At 45.7% G+C, this 17450-nt stretch overlaps 1 protein-coding gene across 1 annotated transcript; it reads right to left on the bottom strand.

Moving 5' to 3' along the window:
- Positions 1 to 1411: 1411 nt before the first annotated feature.
- Rnf183 (ring finger protein 183) lies at positions 1412 to 8270 on the bottom strand. The gene is made up of 2 exons (XM_027400329.2): positions 7940 to 8270; positions 1412 to 2570 (listed from the first exon to the last, which is right to left on the bottom strand). The coding sequence occupies exons 1-2, from the start codon at positions 8111 to 8113 to the stop codon at positions 1956 to 1958; spliced, it is 789 nt and encodes a 262-aa protein (XP_027256130.1). The 5' UTR covers positions 8114 to 8270; the 3' UTR covers positions 1412 to 1955.
- Positions 8271 to 17450: the final 9180 nt, after the last annotated feature.

The following is a 17450-nucleotide window of genomic DNA, read 5'->3' as shown; positions in this document are numbered from 1 at the left end:
CTAGACAGGCAAGGCTATCATGCAGAACAAGCAGCCTCAGGTCTATGTCCCCAACATCAGCATACCCAAAGATGATGTTCCCATGTGTTTCTAGATGTCCTGAAGTGGGTGAGACTGCTTGTTAGGATTTGATTCAGAAATGTCCCCAGCATTTGTCAGAACATAGGACTGGTGCAAAAAGGTCACCAGCAAGAGGTCATTAAAAGTTACTAGCCCAGCTTGTTTCCCACTGCTGTCTGCCTCCTGGTGTGCTGTGATGTGGCAAGCATCTGCAACAAGCTCCTTCCACAAGCTGTCCAAATCGACTTCCCCTCAAGTTGTTTATATCACAGTGACAGAAGTGACTAACACTGCCCCAAGATTAGAACTAACAAATGCAAAATAGAGACTAACATCCTAAACACACTTCTGTCCAATGTAACAAACTTACTAGTTTTGGAATATCCACCATACTGAGAAGTTGTATTCTTACAGAAAGGATGACAACACTTAGTGGATGGGTAACCCTGGCTTCCTTGGACCAGGGGCTCTGGAGGAGGAAAATGCTCCTTCTTGGGCTTGTGCCAGCTCTCTATCTGCCCCTGTCCCAGTTAGAGAATATGGTGAGATAGTTGCCTAACTTACTTGCCACAGTTAAGCCAAAGTAGGTAGAGAAATTAAGTCAGTGGGGAATGTGTCTCAACATCAGTGCAGTTTCCTGATGGGGTCAATGGAGACATTGGCGCTAGTCTCAGGAGGAACACAGAGGTACCTTTCCAGTTTCCGTAATGGAGAATTTTCCTCCATGCTGGAGCTTAAAACTATCTGAATTGCTAAATCAAAATATAGTTTCTATCTTGACCATTTCATAATATCTTGTACCTTGGATCCCCTAAGGAATTTATAAATAAATGATACTTCTGAGAAAATACTATTTACAGCTAATAAAACTGACTCAAGTTCTGACCTCTGACACCTTATTCTATAAATCAAAAAGAAAATAAAGTAGAATCTTTTCCTGATTGTGTGTTAGACACTTTGGGATTGTTTCAAGTCTGGAACCAGAACATGTTCAAACCAGAGAAGCAGTGCTTACATGGCATGGTGGCAGTCTGTCCAGCAGCAGCTGGCCTGGCTGAATTTTAGAATCTTGGTTCCTGGGTTCTGTCATATGAAGAGAAAACCAGGGTCACCCCTGTGCCCCAGGCTACTCAAGCCTGAGGTACAGCTGAAACATTAACCTCTGCCCAGGGGTCTGCCTTACCTCCGAGGCCAGAGTTAGGGTGCTGACCTCAGCTCTGTCTGCCCTGGAAACTAACCAGGGGAGCAGAGAACTTTGTCTCAAACCCCCAGCTCTGCCAGTCATCCTGGCTTCCTTCGCCTTTAGATCCATTTCTTCACACTGCATGCTGAAGAAATTCTGTACGCCCTCCCTTCCACTAAGGGCTACCTGCCACCCCAGGGCCTGTGAATCTTTTCTTCCCTTTCAGTCTCTGCCCAATAAATGATTGTGAAAGAAAGAAACCAATGAATTAAAGAATGCATGCTAGTTTTACTGGGAATGGCAACAAGAATTGGAGAGAAAGCTGAAAGGGGAGACAAATACATTGGCCCACAAATTGAAACACTCCAGAATTCAGTAACACATGAACAGCTAAACACAGCTCCAGTGAAAGATGCCACAAGCTATCTCAACTAGTCAGATGTCTGGACAGTGCTGTCCAGCCCTTTGGCACAACTTGCTATGTAGCCATGGAACCACAGAACTGCTTCTCTAGACTCCATGACCCCATAGTTTACTTTCAGGTCTCAGCTCTTCGTGTTGAGCCATCCCTGTTCTCCAAAGTAGACACATGTCTCTGGGCTGTCAAATGAGCAATACTACAAGGAAGACAACCTCAAAGGAGGCTCCGTAGTCCCCATTCCAGCAACCACAGTGAAAGGCTCTGTTCCTTGTGCTGGAACAGAGAGAGTGCTCACCCCACTCCCCAAAAGAACTGCTTAGTCCAAAAGATGGAGAAGATGAGCAGTAGGGTTACACTGAGGATAACAGCCATCAGGTAGGCAAAGATCCGAAAGTGAGGGTTGCGGATGCACTCTCTGAGAGAGTAGTGGCTGGGGATTGGGATGGGCACAGGCCTGGTGTCAGGGACTGTGTCCTGAGGGGGCCCAGTCTGGCTCCCAGGCTCTGTGCCAAGGTCCAGGGTATAGACCCGAGGCTGACGCAGTAAATAACGGCTCTTGGGTTGGTCCTTGAGACAGAGCTGGTGGCCCTCGAGGATGACATGGTGGGGTTCTAGGCGGAGCAGGGTCAACATGGCAGTGTCTGTAGGCAAGTCAGTGACTGGTTGCCCTGAAGCCAGCACGGTGGGCTGACGACAGAGTGGGCAGAGCAGACGGCGCCTGGCTGGGGCTACCAGGCTGAGGTGGGCCAGGCATTCCACACAGAAGGAGTGACAGCAGTCTAGTACTTTAGGGGTGTGGAACGTGTTGTTGAAGGGGTTCCAGCAGACAGGGCACTCAGCTGTGAGCTCTTGGCCCTGTGGTTCAGCCATCCTCGGATCACATGCAGGAGCTTCACAGGAGATGTCCTGGTAGAGGGAAGAAAGTAAAGCACACCCATGGGGCTCTGTCCTGGACTTGGTCTGCAGCCCTCAGCCCCGAGAGGCTACAAGCTGTCCACCCACATTTTACAGGTGGAAGAATGCATGTCTAAAAGCATTTTGTCCAAGAACACCCAGTCCTGGTCACAGACTTAAGTCTGAAGCTACACAGTTGCCCGTCACCCAGGGTGAAGGCCTGAGCCACCCTATGAGTCACCCTACCGGCAGCACCAGAATGAGCTGGCACTAGAGGGGACAAGCACTGGGGCTTTGGAGATGGCTAAAATTCAGCCTTTGCTCCCTGCATTTGCTCTAGGCTGCCTTGTCTATATGGAGCAAGAGAGTACCACACATTTGGTGAGTTTCCTTCCCTGCAACCTCACATCCCTGACTAGAGCAGAGAGGGACTGTGAATTGCCTGGTCTGTCCCTCCACTGGGGACAAATGCCAGCCCCCTTTCTGCTCCTTCCTTTGGGCCAAAGGTCAACTCTTCACAACAGACTGACCAGTCCTGGTCCTGGTGAACAACTCTTAAGCAGACTCCCTTACTCAGGGCCCCCCAGATCAGCTCTGTATGTTTCTTCCCAGTTCTCACCCTCCCTGGCTCCTCCTCCCTCTTTCTCCCAGCACCCACCTGGGCTTCTGTGGACTGTAGTGGGGGGATCAGAGAGACCACTCTGAAGAAAATGAGTTTCCAGTCTCCCTCTCCTGAATCCGCCTAGCCTTGGTAAAACGCCGCTTCACAGCCAACCCTAGGGCCGTTTCCATGACAGCATCCTCACAGCACCTGGAGCTGCCAGGTGGCCCTGGCTGCAGCCTCAGCAAACACACACCTGCCTGAAGTCAAGGCCAGAAACCTGCCAGAGTGGTGCCTGGGAGACCCAAACCCCCCGCCCCTCCCTCCACACACACACACAATTGAATGATGAGCAGATACAGGTCAGAGGGTGGCTCTTTTCATACCTGAAATCCCTGGACTGGAAAGGTAAAGGTGATAGTTTCCTCTTTCTAGATCAACATGAAGGCAAGTCTTCTGGGGTTCCTCTCTATTAGGCCCTCATTTCTTTTCTAAAATGCTGGAACCTCCTCCTTGCACAAAGGAGTTGCCTGCCATGTGCTTCACTTGCTGCACAAACCTATAAGATCTATCAAATTTCCCAAAGCCTGCTCCTCTCCTCACCTCTTAACTCCTCATCTAGGTAGCTACAACCAAAGCAGGCAAACCCTCAGGACAGGGACAGTCCAGCCCCAGAGCCGGCCATTCTGCCCACCTTGGAGAGGAGCATTCTAGCCCTGCTTCCCCATTTCAAGAGGAAATATTTGACTTTTATCTCTTGCTTATGTTGGCCATTTAAATGATTTGTAGAGTTGAGTTGCTGCTGGGGAAGCGTTTAAAAAAAACTACTTCTCGCCTGGCGGTGGTGGCACACACCTTGAATCCCAGCACTGCAGAGGCAGAGGCAGAGGCAGGTGGATCTCTGAGTTTGAAACCAGCCTGGTCTACAAGAGTTAGTTCCAGGACAGCTTTCAAAGCCACAGAGAAACCCTGTCTCGAACACCCCCACCCCCACCACGAAACAAAGAAAGGAAGGAAGGAAGGAAGAAAGGAAGGAAGGAAGAAAGAAAGAAAGAGAAAAAGAAAAAGAAAACTACTTCTCAGTTGAAACCATTCACTTTACACATGGAAACAAGTAGTGATTCTGGCTAGTTACAATGACACTGGGACACATGTGTTTAGATTCCCAGTCCACCATGCACTGCAGTCACAAAGACAGACGCTGCATCCACTCAGTCTATCTGTAATATATGTGGAAAGAGCTAAATAGGAAGTACTCCTGTTTCCTCTAAGATCCTTTGTGTCAGTTAAGATTCTCTGGGTAGGAACCCAGGAATTGTGCAAAGGAAGACTCCCTTGGAGATTTGATATGATGTTGTATATCTTGAGCAATTGGATACCTGAAGCAAAACCTGTGTCCACCTTTACCCTGGGCTTCCTGGTTTTGTCTAGCCCTCAGTCATTGCTCAAACATGGAATAAGGAGATGAAGACATTCAGGGAGAGATGGCAGAGCCATAACCAAAACTGGGAGTTCTACTAGGATGTGTGCTAATGCCTCATGCAGTGAGTCATTCTTTCCTTCCCAATCACTGAATGCTTACTACATGCCAGGTGCTGCACAACATACTCATAGATAATGGTGAACAAAATCACCCTTATCTTTGTTTTCATGACATTCATAGGCTGCTGAGAAACAAACAAAAAAAAATTTGTGTGTGTGTGTGTGTGTGTGTGTGTGTGTGTGTGTGTGTGTGTGTATCACTGTGTAGCCCTGGATGTCCTAGAACTCACTATGTAGACCAGATTGACCTCAAACTCACCAGAGATCCACATGCCTCTTCTTCCTGAATGCTGGGATCAAAGGCATGTGTCACCACACCTACTGAAATACATGATTTTAAGGAATGCTACAAAGTACACAAAATGGAATGGAAGGTTTCTCCAAATAGGTGGAGGAAGATCATGTCAGGCCCCAGGAACAGCACATCTGGAAGCCCAGAAGTGAATTCTGCCAATGTGAGGAAGTGAAAGGCCAGGATGACTGAGGGGCTGGGATAAACAAGAGTTCAAAGTGCTCAGAGTGAAGGCAGGAAGCATGATCTGTAAGTTCCAAAACTTGATTGAGTTTTATTGATGGGGTATGCCTAATCCTTGACTTAGTTTCATTTTCATTTGTTTGGAGGTTTTTGTTTATTTGAAATAGGATCTTATGCTACAGCTAAGGCTAGCTTGAACTTGCTGTTTGTCCAGACTTTCCTTGAACTCGTGGTCCTCTTGCCCTCTGAATCCCAAGTGCTGAGATTACAGGTGTGACCAACCATGAGGTTCCTAAATCCATTTTATTTTAATTTAAAAATGTGGAGTATTGAATGTATGTCTGTATACCAAGCAAATGCCTGGTGCTCGTGGAGGCCAGCAGAGGCTGTTGGAGGTCCAGGGGTTGGAGTTACAAACAGTTATGAGCTGTCATGCAGGTGCTAGGAATTGAATCTGGATGCTCTGGGAGTGCTCCTAATTGCTGAGCCATCTCTCTGGTCTCCTATTTCCAGCAATAATACAGAGGATTGACTAGAAAGGCCAAAACTGGAAACAAAAGGTCAGCTATCAAAGGGTCAGTTATGGCTACAGCAGTTAGTTCAAGTGTGTGACAGTGATGTCTGATTTAGGGGAGGTGAGGGTATAACTGAAAGAATATAGCACATAATAAATATTTGAAAAATGTTTAGCATCTATAGCCACCAGGAAAATGTAAATCAATACTGTATTGAGATTGCACCTCATCTAGTCTGAATGGCTATCAAGAAAACAAAGAACAAGTGGTGGCCAATCTTGTTTGTCAGTGAGGAAACTTGCCACCAAGCCCAATGACCTGAGTTCCAGGCCCTGGGCCCACATAGTAGAAGGAATGAACCAGCTTCCATAAGTTGTCCTCTGACCTCCCTGTGAGCACAATGGTGCACGCTCCTCCAAATGAATTTTAAAAAGTAAATAAAAATGAAAATAAGTGTTGATAAGGACTTGGAGAAGGAGGAATCTTTGTACACTGCTAGTGGGAGTGCAAACTGGGGAAGCCACTATGAAAATTAGTATGGGGCTCCTTGAACAACTGGAACTACTCTGTGACCCAGCCATATCCCCCCGGTGTGTACACCCGGGGGAGTCTAAATCAGCAGCATGGATATATATGCCACAGAGACATCTGTTCATTGCTGCACTATGAACAACCACCAAGACATGGAACCAGCCTAGTTGGCCATCAACAGATTAGTGGATTTTTAGAATAAGTGTTATATAAACACAATTGAGTTTTATTCAGTCATAAAGGATGAAATTACACTATTTGCAGCAAAGTGGAGGGAACTGGAGGTTACTTTGAAAAATATGTGCACCATAGAAAAATCTCTCCCAAAAGATGACATACCAAATGTTTTTGTTGTTGTTGTTTGTTTGTTTGTTTGTTTGAGGCAGGGTCTCATTTTATACCCTTGGCTAGCCTGGAACTCTCTACATAGACCAGGCTGGCCTCAAACGCACGTTGATCTGATGTCCTCTGCTTCCCAAGTTCTAGGCTTAATGGTATGCACCACCACTCCCAGAAACAACTAAATGTCAATAGTGGCCTTCAGTGTGGGCAAAACCACCAATCTGGTTTATTGCTAGAGCATTTGTTCTTAATTCTATTACTTAAAAATGTTGGCTTTGGGGCTGGAGAGATGGCTCAGCAGTTAAGAGCACTGGCTACTCTTCCAAACCTAGGTTCAGTTCCCAGCACTGACATGGGAGCTCACATCTGTCTGTAACTCCATCTGCAGGGGATTCAACACCCTCACACAGATAGATGTACATGCAGGCAAAGACCAATGCATATAAAATAAGAATAAACAAACCATTAAAAAATAAAGAAAGGAAACGTTAACTTTGTTCTGGTAAGCTTGTCTTCCAATCCCGGAAGACACCCCCACCCCGTCATCCTAGACCAGACCTACATTCTCTGAAGTGCAATGGCCACAGCTATAAATGGATGGTCCGTAAAGAGATGTGAATGTTGGAATGTTGTCTGGGTCCTTGTCAGAGGTGCTTCTCTTAGGCACCCACTGCACAGAGTTCAGTGTCTCTAGGAGACACTCAGTGACTTATGGACCCCAGCTTCCTACCTGGATAACTCGGCAACAGTAAATTCTAAACACCAGATGGCAGTTATTATTAGCAGTAACTTGTCTGGAGCACCCCTGTACCCCCATGTTGTCAACACCCTGCCAGCGGGCGTAGAGAACTGGCATTCTGATGGCACTTGATGGCTTTCCAAGGGGGCTGGTCCTTGCTAGTAGCTGAATATGGTAACACATCTAGAAAACCCAATTGCCTTTTACAACTGTTTCCATTTTTATGAGGCCATTTGATTCTCTAAACCCTGCCTACAAACAAGATAGACAGAGGAGTAAAGAGTCTTCACGATTTGAAACAAGACTCTTGCTGAACGGAATGGATGACTTCATTTCTCTGAACTCCACTTCCCTCTGTTGAAGAAACTCACGAGCCCTCCTTACAGGCTGCTGGGAGGATGGAGTTGTCCTTAGCATGGCACAGTGGGTGTACTGACCGTACAGGAGTTAGCATGATTTTGTTAATGCCCATCTGATAGATGGCGAGACTGGGGCTTGGGGTGTAAAGTGACTTGACCAGGGCTTCAGAGCCAGGGTGACGGAGCTTGAAAACTGACCCAGGATTCTGCCTTCAGGGTCTCAGTTCATACCAAGCAATGTCATCTGCTCCAACCTCTCCCACCCTTACCTCCTTACCAGCTTCAGCAAGCCTTCTTCACTCTCAGCACAGTATCCAGGCGGGTGCTTCAGTTTCTTGCTTCTGTCCTGGCTTCCAAGTTGCTGGGGGCCAGCCTCATTTGCATGGGTTTCCCAGCTCTTGAGCACTCTCTGGCTGGTTTCCTCCTCGGGTGACTTTGGACTTCTGCACATACAAGAGACCTAGACGTTTGCTTCTGTGAGTCACCCTTGCTTTCTCTGAGCGGGTAGAAGGAAGTCCACTCATCCTTGCAAGCTTCTGTTCTGGAACGGGAGGGGCTCTAGCCTTCCTCTTGCTCTGGACTGACCTGTCTGGACTTGCCCTCAGCCTGACTTCAGGGAAGCCAGGGGATCCCTAAAGCCAGATACATGGCTTCTCTGAGGCCCTGCAATGAAGGCACACCAAGAGCTCTTGCAAAATACAAGATAACCCAGCAGGAAAACAAAACAAAACCAAAAAATGAATGACAGTTCAGTAAGCATAAGCCAGAAGTACCTGAATTCTTCAACAAGCCACTGGGAATCCAGAACCAGTGGCTTCTGCATACACACTAGCCATGAGGACAGGACTTCACCTCACCTGCCCTTGGGTTCTTCACCTGAAATTGGAGGGGGAAAAAAAAATCCACCTACTGGGGCTGGGGCTAAGAGTACTTACTATGCAAGTACAAGAACCTGAATTCAAATCCCAAACACTTGAGTAAAAATCTGGGCATGCCTATAACCCTAGCATTGGAGAGGGTGAAGGGTGGAGATTGGCTGGCTGGTCCTGGGAGCCAGCTGGCCAGCCTACCCAAACAGCAAGCTTCCAGGTTGATGGAAGACTCTGCCTCAAAAGAATAGAGCAGAAACATCTGATATCCTCCCCTGAAGGCTACATGCAACACACACACACACACACACACACACACACACACACACACACACACACACACACACACATACACACCTACCTACCTGCAGATTAAATGAGATAATACACAGAAATGTTGCTATATGGTAAATGGCACACAGAAGCACACAGTAAGCTTCAATTAAAAACTGTAACATGATCAAGTAAATAATGAAATACAAATGGAGCACACACACAGAAGTTCAAATGGAGACTGGAAGACTGGCCCTGTAATCTGTCCTATGGCCTCACCATCTTACAAAATGTATTCCATATGGCCCATTTTTGCTCCCTTTTGCCGGGGGGGGGGGCAGTTTGAGACAGCATTTCTCTGTAACAATCAGAGCTGTCCTAGAACTCACTTTGTAAACCACGCTGTCCTCAAACTCACAGAAATCCTCCTTCGTCTGCTTCTGCAGTGCTGGAATTGAAGGCACATACTGACACCACCCGGCTAACATTATTTTTGAACAGGGTCATTCATGTGTTTATGAAAGGCTTGATTTTGTAGCAAAAGCTCTCTTTTCCCAGCCATTTAGTTGCACCCAAAATTAAAGTATTACACTATATGCTTTTTGTGTCTCTTTTCAAAGATGTCTTGTGTGTGCACAAGCAAAATGACTGGGTTCTTTGTTCCTTCTCATCCTTTTCTCCACATGTGTATTCTCCAAGCTGCTTGACCCCTTGCTGCAAATGTCCTTACTCACTGGTCCTCACCATACCTACTGTTCTTGTTTTTGTAATGGCTATATTGTTTCACTGATGGCTGTGCCATCAATTACTTAACTAATCGCCTAATAATCTAACCCTTAATAGAAATTCGTTGCTGTTGCTTTGTTTTGATTCAGGATGTCCTGGCAACCCAGGCTAGTCTCAAACTCACTATGTTGCAAAGGCTAGCCTCCACCTGGTCATCCTCTTGTCACCACCTCCCAAGTGCTAGAACTAAGGGCATGTGCCACCCACCATGCCTGGCAGAACCCTTTAAATATGTAAATACTACATGGAAAAATAGATACAATAGTAATAATAGATTTTAGATTAGCCTGGAGTTGTATGAAATGAAACTGTGGACTTTGGGGTATTTTATCTCTAAAGACTTTAAGCATCAGGGCTGGAGAAATGGCTCAGTGGTTTAGAGAACTGGTTGCTCCTCCCAAAGGACCTAGGCTGCATAACCAGTACCCAGTAACTACATGGTGACTCACAACTGTCTGTAACTCAGTCTCAGTGGATCCAACAACTTTTTCTGGCCTCTGCAGGCATGCACATAGTGCACAGAGATACATGCACGTGAAACACCCATAAATATAAAATTAAATGATTTTTTAAAAGACTTTAAAGCAAAGTAAGTAGTATAAGTAAGAAATCAGTCAGGCCATTGCAAGAAGTGAAGAAAGCATAAAATATGCCCTGGCCCTTCTCTGGGTCACTAACTGTCCTGTGAGGAGGTCATCGTCTTGATGTCTGTGGGTGGCCAGGCTAAGAAGTTCTTTGTAAACAATGGAATTTTTTTTTTTTTAAATCTGAGAGATACCCAGAAGAGAGGGTGAAGCATCTCAGGAATTTGAGAGTTAAATTAATTTAGTTCATGCTTGGGGGGGCCAGGCCAGCCAGCTGGAAAAGTACCTGCCCTAAGCAGTATCTTGGAACCTGTGAGCCAAGAGTCATAAGACGAGGTGGATCACAGCCAAGATGGGGGACCAGCGCTAAGGAGAGATTGACTATCTCGGAAGGAAGCAGGCTAGAGGATAAAACATCATAAAGAATGTTGTTACTGGAGATGAATTGTTCTGTCTAATTTTGTTAAAAAGAATCAACCTAGCCAGGGAATGGTGGCACTTGGGAAGCAGGTAGATCTCTATGAGTTCAAGGCCAGCCTGGTCTACAAAGTAATTTCCAGGACAGGCTCCAAAGCCACAGAGAAACCCTGTCTCAAAAAACCAGCCAAACAAAACAAAAGAATCAACCCAAAATCTTCAAGTATCACCACTTGCAACTGGAGTCACAGTTACTCTAAGGCAAGCAGAAGTCTGTAAGTAACCCCCCAAAACTCACTGGTTCACCAAGATAGACTCGGGTAGAACCATTTCTTTCTAGTCAGTCACTGGTGTCTTATCTGGGGTGTCCTAATTAGGATCACTATTGCTGTGATGAAACACCATGTCCAAAAGCATCTTGGGGAGGAAAGGGTTTACTTGAGTTACACTTCCACATCACTGTCCATCACTGAAGGAAGTCAGGACAGGAACTCATTCAGGACAGGAACCTGGAGGCAGGAGCTGAGGCAGAGGCCATGGAGGGATGCTGCTTATTGGCTTGTTTCCTCTGGCTTGATCAGACTGCTATGACCACTAGTCCAGAGACTGCCCCACCCACAATGGGATGTGTCTTCCCACATCAATCACTAATTAAGAAAATGCCCTACAGGCTTGCCTGAGCCTAATCTCATGGAGATATTGTTCTCTAGATTTCGGCTCACTCCTCTTCATTGATTCTAGCTTGAGTCAAGTTGACATAAAACTAGCCTGAACACTAGAGTGAATAGACATTTGTTCATGTATCCCCAGGAAAAGCTATACAATATAAAGAAATAACAGAAGGAAAAGGCTGGATGCTAGCAATCAAATATTGTGACCAAATACTCTGTAAACAAACAAGGCAAGTGCTCTGAAACAAAGGCAGGAACATCCAACGACCAGCTCAGAAGGAACCAATGGACCAGTGACTGAAACAAGAAGGTCCAGGCCCAGCCTTATATAACATGGCTCATTCAGCATGAACATCCCATAATAGAGCTTGACACTGATCTTGGTGACCGTTCTAGAGAAAGGGGTCATCTTGGCATTAAAGCCTCTTGACACAAAGCACTGCAGCACCTTGAAAAAGTAAGAGTGTTTACTCTGAGCCAAGTGTGAGTGATCACAGCCCAGGAGTGCAGACTCGGGTTGTCCTGATGACATGTTCTGCCGTGGAAGTGATTACATAGGTTTCTTTTTAAAATATGTATTTATTTATGTGTGTATGTGTTTGCCTGTGTGAGCTTGGCATGTGCATGCAGGAGCCCATGGGAGCCAGAAGAGGTCTTTGAATCCCTTGGAACCAGAGTTATATTTGGTTATGAGCCACCATGTGGGTGCTGGGAACAGAACCCAGGTCCTCTTAGGCTCTGAGCTATCCCTCCACCTCCTACATGAGCTTTTATTAGTCACAGAACAGAAGAAAGTCATAAACCAACACATTTACTAAACACATTAGTGAGGGCCATATGTAGGTGGGTTAAGCAGAGCAGGGGAAAATATCTACTATAGGTTTCCAATGTTGTCTGATGACATTCTTGGGCTTTGAATTGGTAGCAGCTGGTGGTCTCCTAAAGATAAATTTTAAATGTTTACTATTGGATCAGACACAGATGGACAATGAATGACTGATATGGAGACTGAAGATAACTCAAGATAATTTTGACCGTAGATCAGCAAATTTAAACTTCTCATCAGGAAGTTCTGATTGGCCAGTCATCCTTGTAGGCACTTTAACTTAGGTGTGGCTTTTTCCTGTTCTGTGTGGTCCAAGTTCTGGCCATTAGACAAAAGCCAGCATTCCTCAGGAACTGGTGAGGCAGGTTCCCCTCTACCAAAGGAGCCAGTTTCCTTATTGTTGGCAGAAGGGACAGATGGCTATCTGAGGTGCCTATTAGCATACCAAAGTACATGCCAGCCTCCAGGTTCTCCCAATATCACAAGAACCTAGTTCTTCTCATCTCTACTGTAAACTACTCCAGTTCAGCCTTTCCATCCTGCCCCAGCTTCTCAATAGCAGGACACCCTGCTATTTTGGCTATACTCTTCTTTTTTTCCCCCCTCTCTCTTGGATCTCATCTCTCTTTGTCTTCTTCTCTCACTCTGCCCTTCTCTCTGTTCTTCCCCAATCCAGTCTGCTGGCCATGCTCAATCTACTACTTTCTCTCCCTGCTCTGGACTCTTCCAGGTGCCTCTGGCTGTACTCTCCCTCAATCTACAATAAAATCCTTCCACTTAACCATAACATAACCAGTCATGTCATCAGTTTAAACATTGCCCTCCCCACCAAGTCTTGAACGATATTCTACAGTTTATTATGAATACTGATAACAGAAGAATAAACGACACCTTATACAACATAGTATATGAAATAAACAAAGTATATGAAATTTTGGCATCAAATTTAATGAAAAAGATCTTGATTTTTGGAGCAAGGGATTTGGAGATTAAGGATAGGATTTTAGGCTGCCGATCTCTTTACTTTACATGTAGACTGTGTCAGTTGAATGAAATTGGAAACAGCAGAGCAGCTTTATCTTCTAGCCCTTTCTGACCCCTTGGCTGATCCAGATTATCAAAACAGCTCAGCTAATACAGATGCTAATTGTCAGAGCTGAGGCTGGAACCCAGCCCCTCAAATTTCCCTCCCTTTCCTGAGGACAGGGGAGTTAAACTCTTGGGCACACCCTGTGCTCTCTGGGGCCTCCTGGTGTGTATACAGAGGATGAGAGCCAGCTGAGTGATGAAGAGTGAAATGCCTCCTGAAATGGTGGCTGCTATTCCAGACACTCAGGACCTAGGGGGCAGATGGCTTATGTCACCCTTTTGGAACAGGAGTATATATCTACCTTATGTTGGTCTTGACATTGTGTTTTGGATGTAGAGAACTTACTTTGATTTCACAGGCTGATAAATGGGACTTTGTACTTTACAGCTGGTGCTGGAACAAAGTAAGACTTTTGGAATGAACTTTGGAACAAGTTAAGATTTGGAAATGGAGTATTTTACATTGTGAGGAGGAAGGGATGGGACACTATGCTTTATAGCTTGTCCTCTCCCAAACCAATCTTTGCTGTTTGCTTGTGACAGTGCTGAAGGTAGTGACGACATTAAGAGGGGATTAGATCATTAATGCTTCCTCTGGATTGCAGACTCATTGAGGAGACTGCGGGCTGTCATAGAGCAATCCGGGCTGCCCTTCCTCTTTCCAGTATGCACTGAAGCCACAGAAGGCCCTCACTAGAAGCCTGTACCATTCTCTTGAAATTCTTAGCCTATAATTCTCCCCGGTCTCAGACATGCCCTTATAGAAAGAATGAACAGTGGGAAGTCTTTCCCATGAGGCTCCCACAGTGTCGAAGTCCTCACGTCAGCATCCCTATGCCTCTGGGGGTGCAGGCTCACTGCTGGTCTCCAGGGCCTTCAGGACATTCACTCTCCATGGCCACTCCCTCCCTTTCCCATTTGCTCCCCTATCACTGCCGCTTGACTTGTATTATAAGATACATCCAGGACAGAAACATGAAACTCTGGTAAATACAATTGTTGACACTTAGGAATGACAGGCACATCCTCCAGGGTCAGTGGATTTCAGAACTTGACCCTGATGATGCCCTCTCACCATCTTCTCCATTTTTTAGACAAGGACATTAATGCACAGATTAAACCACCCCTCAACTATCAAAGCCATACTATCGCCTGGAAGATGGAAATAAACTCACCCTAGATCCTACATGCAGAGCTAGTCATTGACACATCTGCACATGTGTATCCCTCCATCTCTTTTCTTTGTATTTTAAATATAGAAATGTATTTCATAAATTGTTGTGCCATCTGGTAGTTTTTTTTTTTTCTATTTTGCCATTTTTCTATATTATAAAATCATGCAGGCTGGAAAGTCTTTACTTCAAAAACAAAGGCCCTGAAGGGGTTGGAGAGATAGCTCAGCAATTAAAAGCACTGGCTGCTCTTCCAGAAGACTGGGGTTCCCAGCACCCACACAGCAGCTCACAACTATGGGTAACACACACCCGAGTAATCTTACGCCCCTTCTGGCCTCCGTGGGTACTGCATGAACGCAGTGCCCTTAATACAAAGGAACAAAATGTACATACACTTTCCGTTCTACCCTCCCATTCCAGCAGTCTTTCCACTGTAAAAGCTATTTCTGTACCTGTCCATAAAATAGGATGCAGGAAATGTGGCCACACTTTTTACCTCCAGAGGGAGCCAGATGGATTTCATGACAAAACTCTCTGCACTTTTTCTTGTAAATACCTGAATGTATTACCTATTTCAAAAGTAAGTTTACAAAAGAAATCCGATATATTCCAATCACAAAACTAGCCAAGGCAGAAGAGAACATATGGCTCAGCTTACACTCAATACCCAGATAAACCGGGGTCAAGATATCTTAAAGATTTTATTTTAGCTTTTTGAGACAGGATCTCTCTATATAGTCCCAGCTGTCCTAGAACACACCATGTAGACCAGGCTAGCCTTGAACTCACAGAGATCTGCCTGCCTCTGTCTCCTGAGTACTGGGATTAAAGGTGTGTGCCATCACAGCCTGGTGATACTGTACTTTTCAATCGTCTGTGTGCAAGACTTAGAATGGACAGGTGACTGTGTTCCATATCCAGGAAAGATCATATTGGGAATGAATTGGGTGTTCTGTGTGTAATGTTTAGACATGCTGTCACTTATTCCCAGCCCTTTCAGCCTTCAGACAGACTACCATCATAAAACCACTAAAAGCAAGAGGGCCTTGCCAGGAAGAACCAGCCTGTGTGTCCAAGACCTGAACTGGTGTCTGTGTCTATCACATGCTGTTGGACCTTGGGCATGCCACTCTTCTATAGAATGGAGATACTAATTTCCATGCCATCTATCAGAGTTATTTTCTTAGAAGGTACACAGGGGGTTGTAATTGTGAGAATGAAAAATACCAGGTACTGTCTACACATAAGATTTTTGTATGAAAATTTTACCTCTTAACAGGAAGTGTTAGGGACAAGAGTAGATGGCCAAGCTGGTGGGTCCAGCCTCTTTCTATTTTTGGCCCCTGGAACTCACTCCTGTAGTGCATTCTCCAGCATCAGCACTCTTATTTTTACAATGGAAGGTTGTAAAGTTCAAAGGCACCAAGGGTGGGCAAAGGTGAAAATTTGGAACTCTGACTCTCCTGCTACCTGCTCCAGATCCAAGCCATACAAATTCTTTGTGGAAATATCAAGTGGTTTGTAAAGCTGTAAAGCTGGCTGCATGGATTATGATAGCCCAGCAAGTTCTCTGCTTGCTCTAGAGTGGGCACAAATACATGCATTTGTTCTAGGAGCAATGGCACATGAGTCCAGAACTAGAAACCACCAAAGAACCAATTCCATGCACAGATCTGTGTATCTCCATACAATAGACTCCTACCCAATAGTGAGGATGGTGTCCAAGTACATGAAAGCCCTATGTCCATGTCACAAGCATGCTGAGCAAAAGCATTCTACCAGTCCATGTATGTTTAAAAGTCTCAAAGCACCACAAACCACCCACAATATAGTCTTTTTGTTTGTTTTTTGAGACAGGGTTTCTCTGTATTGCTTCGGAGTTTGTCTCGCTCTGTAGACCAGGTTGGCCTTGAACTCACAGAGATCCACCTGCCTCTGCCTCCTGAGTGCTGGGATTAAAGGTATGAGCCACCAACGCCTGACCACAATATAGTCTTAAAGCAAGAGTGATTTACCATTTCTCATGAATCATGGACTGGCTGCTGAGTTCATGTGCCAGGCTGTGTTGAGCTGAGATTAGCTGGGCTTGGATGCCCATGGTGCCATCATTCATAAGACCTCATTCCTGCAGTGTAACTTCTCCTTGAAGCCTAGACCACCCTCTTTACCTGTCGATGCAGAGATCCGTGAGGATGAAAGGGGTGCTGCATAGCTGGATCCAGATTCCCGCTAAAACGCCACAGGGTGTTCCTTGTCACAGATGGGAAAGCTGAGGCTGAGTCATGCAGCACTTTGCCCACGGTTACATACATAGGAAGGGGAAGGGCTTAGCTTTGATTCTGGGCCTGCCCGACTTGATCTGGAACACAGAAGCCTACTGGTTCTAAGGCCTGCACACGTCTGCAGCCAGGTCTTGGTTTCTAGGGTCTTTTCAATTTATGAAAAGTCAGAACTTTCAGCTCAAACATTTGAAAATTCCCTCATGATTACTAAACCTAGTGAAATGATTATATAGTAGATTAAAGAGGCTCATTTCTCTTCCAGCAACAGTGTGGCCAGGCAGGCTGACAGAGTAGCTCAACTCAAGGTGACTCGGGGCCTTGGCTTCTTTCTGTCTTGCAGCCTCATCTGGGCCACTGAAGCAGTTACCAAGTGCCGGAAGTCCTCAAGTGGGGGTGGGGCTGAGGGGTCATTCTTTTAAGCTAGTTAGATGAGTATAACGGACATCGTTTCCATGCTATTCCCATGGCATACCTGGCTGGAATAGAGAATTGGCTGGCCAACCCGTGCCAAAATGTGCCAACTTTGGGGAAACAACTAACAATCATCCTAATTATTTTTTGTGGGGGGCAGGTGGAAAGCATGGTGGCCTCATTGGCCTGTGCTCACTGTATAGAAGAGGTAGGTGATGATGACCTTGAACTCCTGACCCGCTTGCTGCCCTAACCCCCACGTACTGGGACATGGCCATGAACCACCACAGCCAGCTCTTGTGATTAATGATGAAACTGCTCTTTGGTAATTGCCTTCGAAAGGCCACTCAGAAATAGCCAAGGTCCTGCTGCTGGGAGCCTAAAGGTCACTCTCCAAGCAACCTG

The sequence above is a fragment of the Cricetulus griseus genome, chromosome 2, assembly GCF_003668045.3.
Source record: "Cricetulus griseus strain 17A/GY chromosome 2, alternate assembly CriGri-PICRH-1.0, whole genome shotgun sequence".
Taxonomy (NCBI): domain Eukaryota; kingdom Metazoa; phylum Chordata; class Mammalia; order Rodentia; family Cricetidae; genus Cricetulus; species Cricetulus griseus.
Note: the sequence above shows the minus strand (reverse complement) of the source record. Positions and strands in the feature narration are given on the sequence as shown.

Coding starts and splice junctions, on each gene's coding strand:
- Rnf183 (XM_027400329.2), bottom strand. CDS start 8,113: ATGTGCAGAAGTCCAAAGTCACCCGAGGAGGAAACCAGCCAGAGAGTG. Junction 2,571..7,939: donor AAGAAGGCTTGCTGAAGCTG/GTAAGGAGGTAA, acceptor TCCCTCTACCAG/GACATCTCCTGTGAAGCTCC.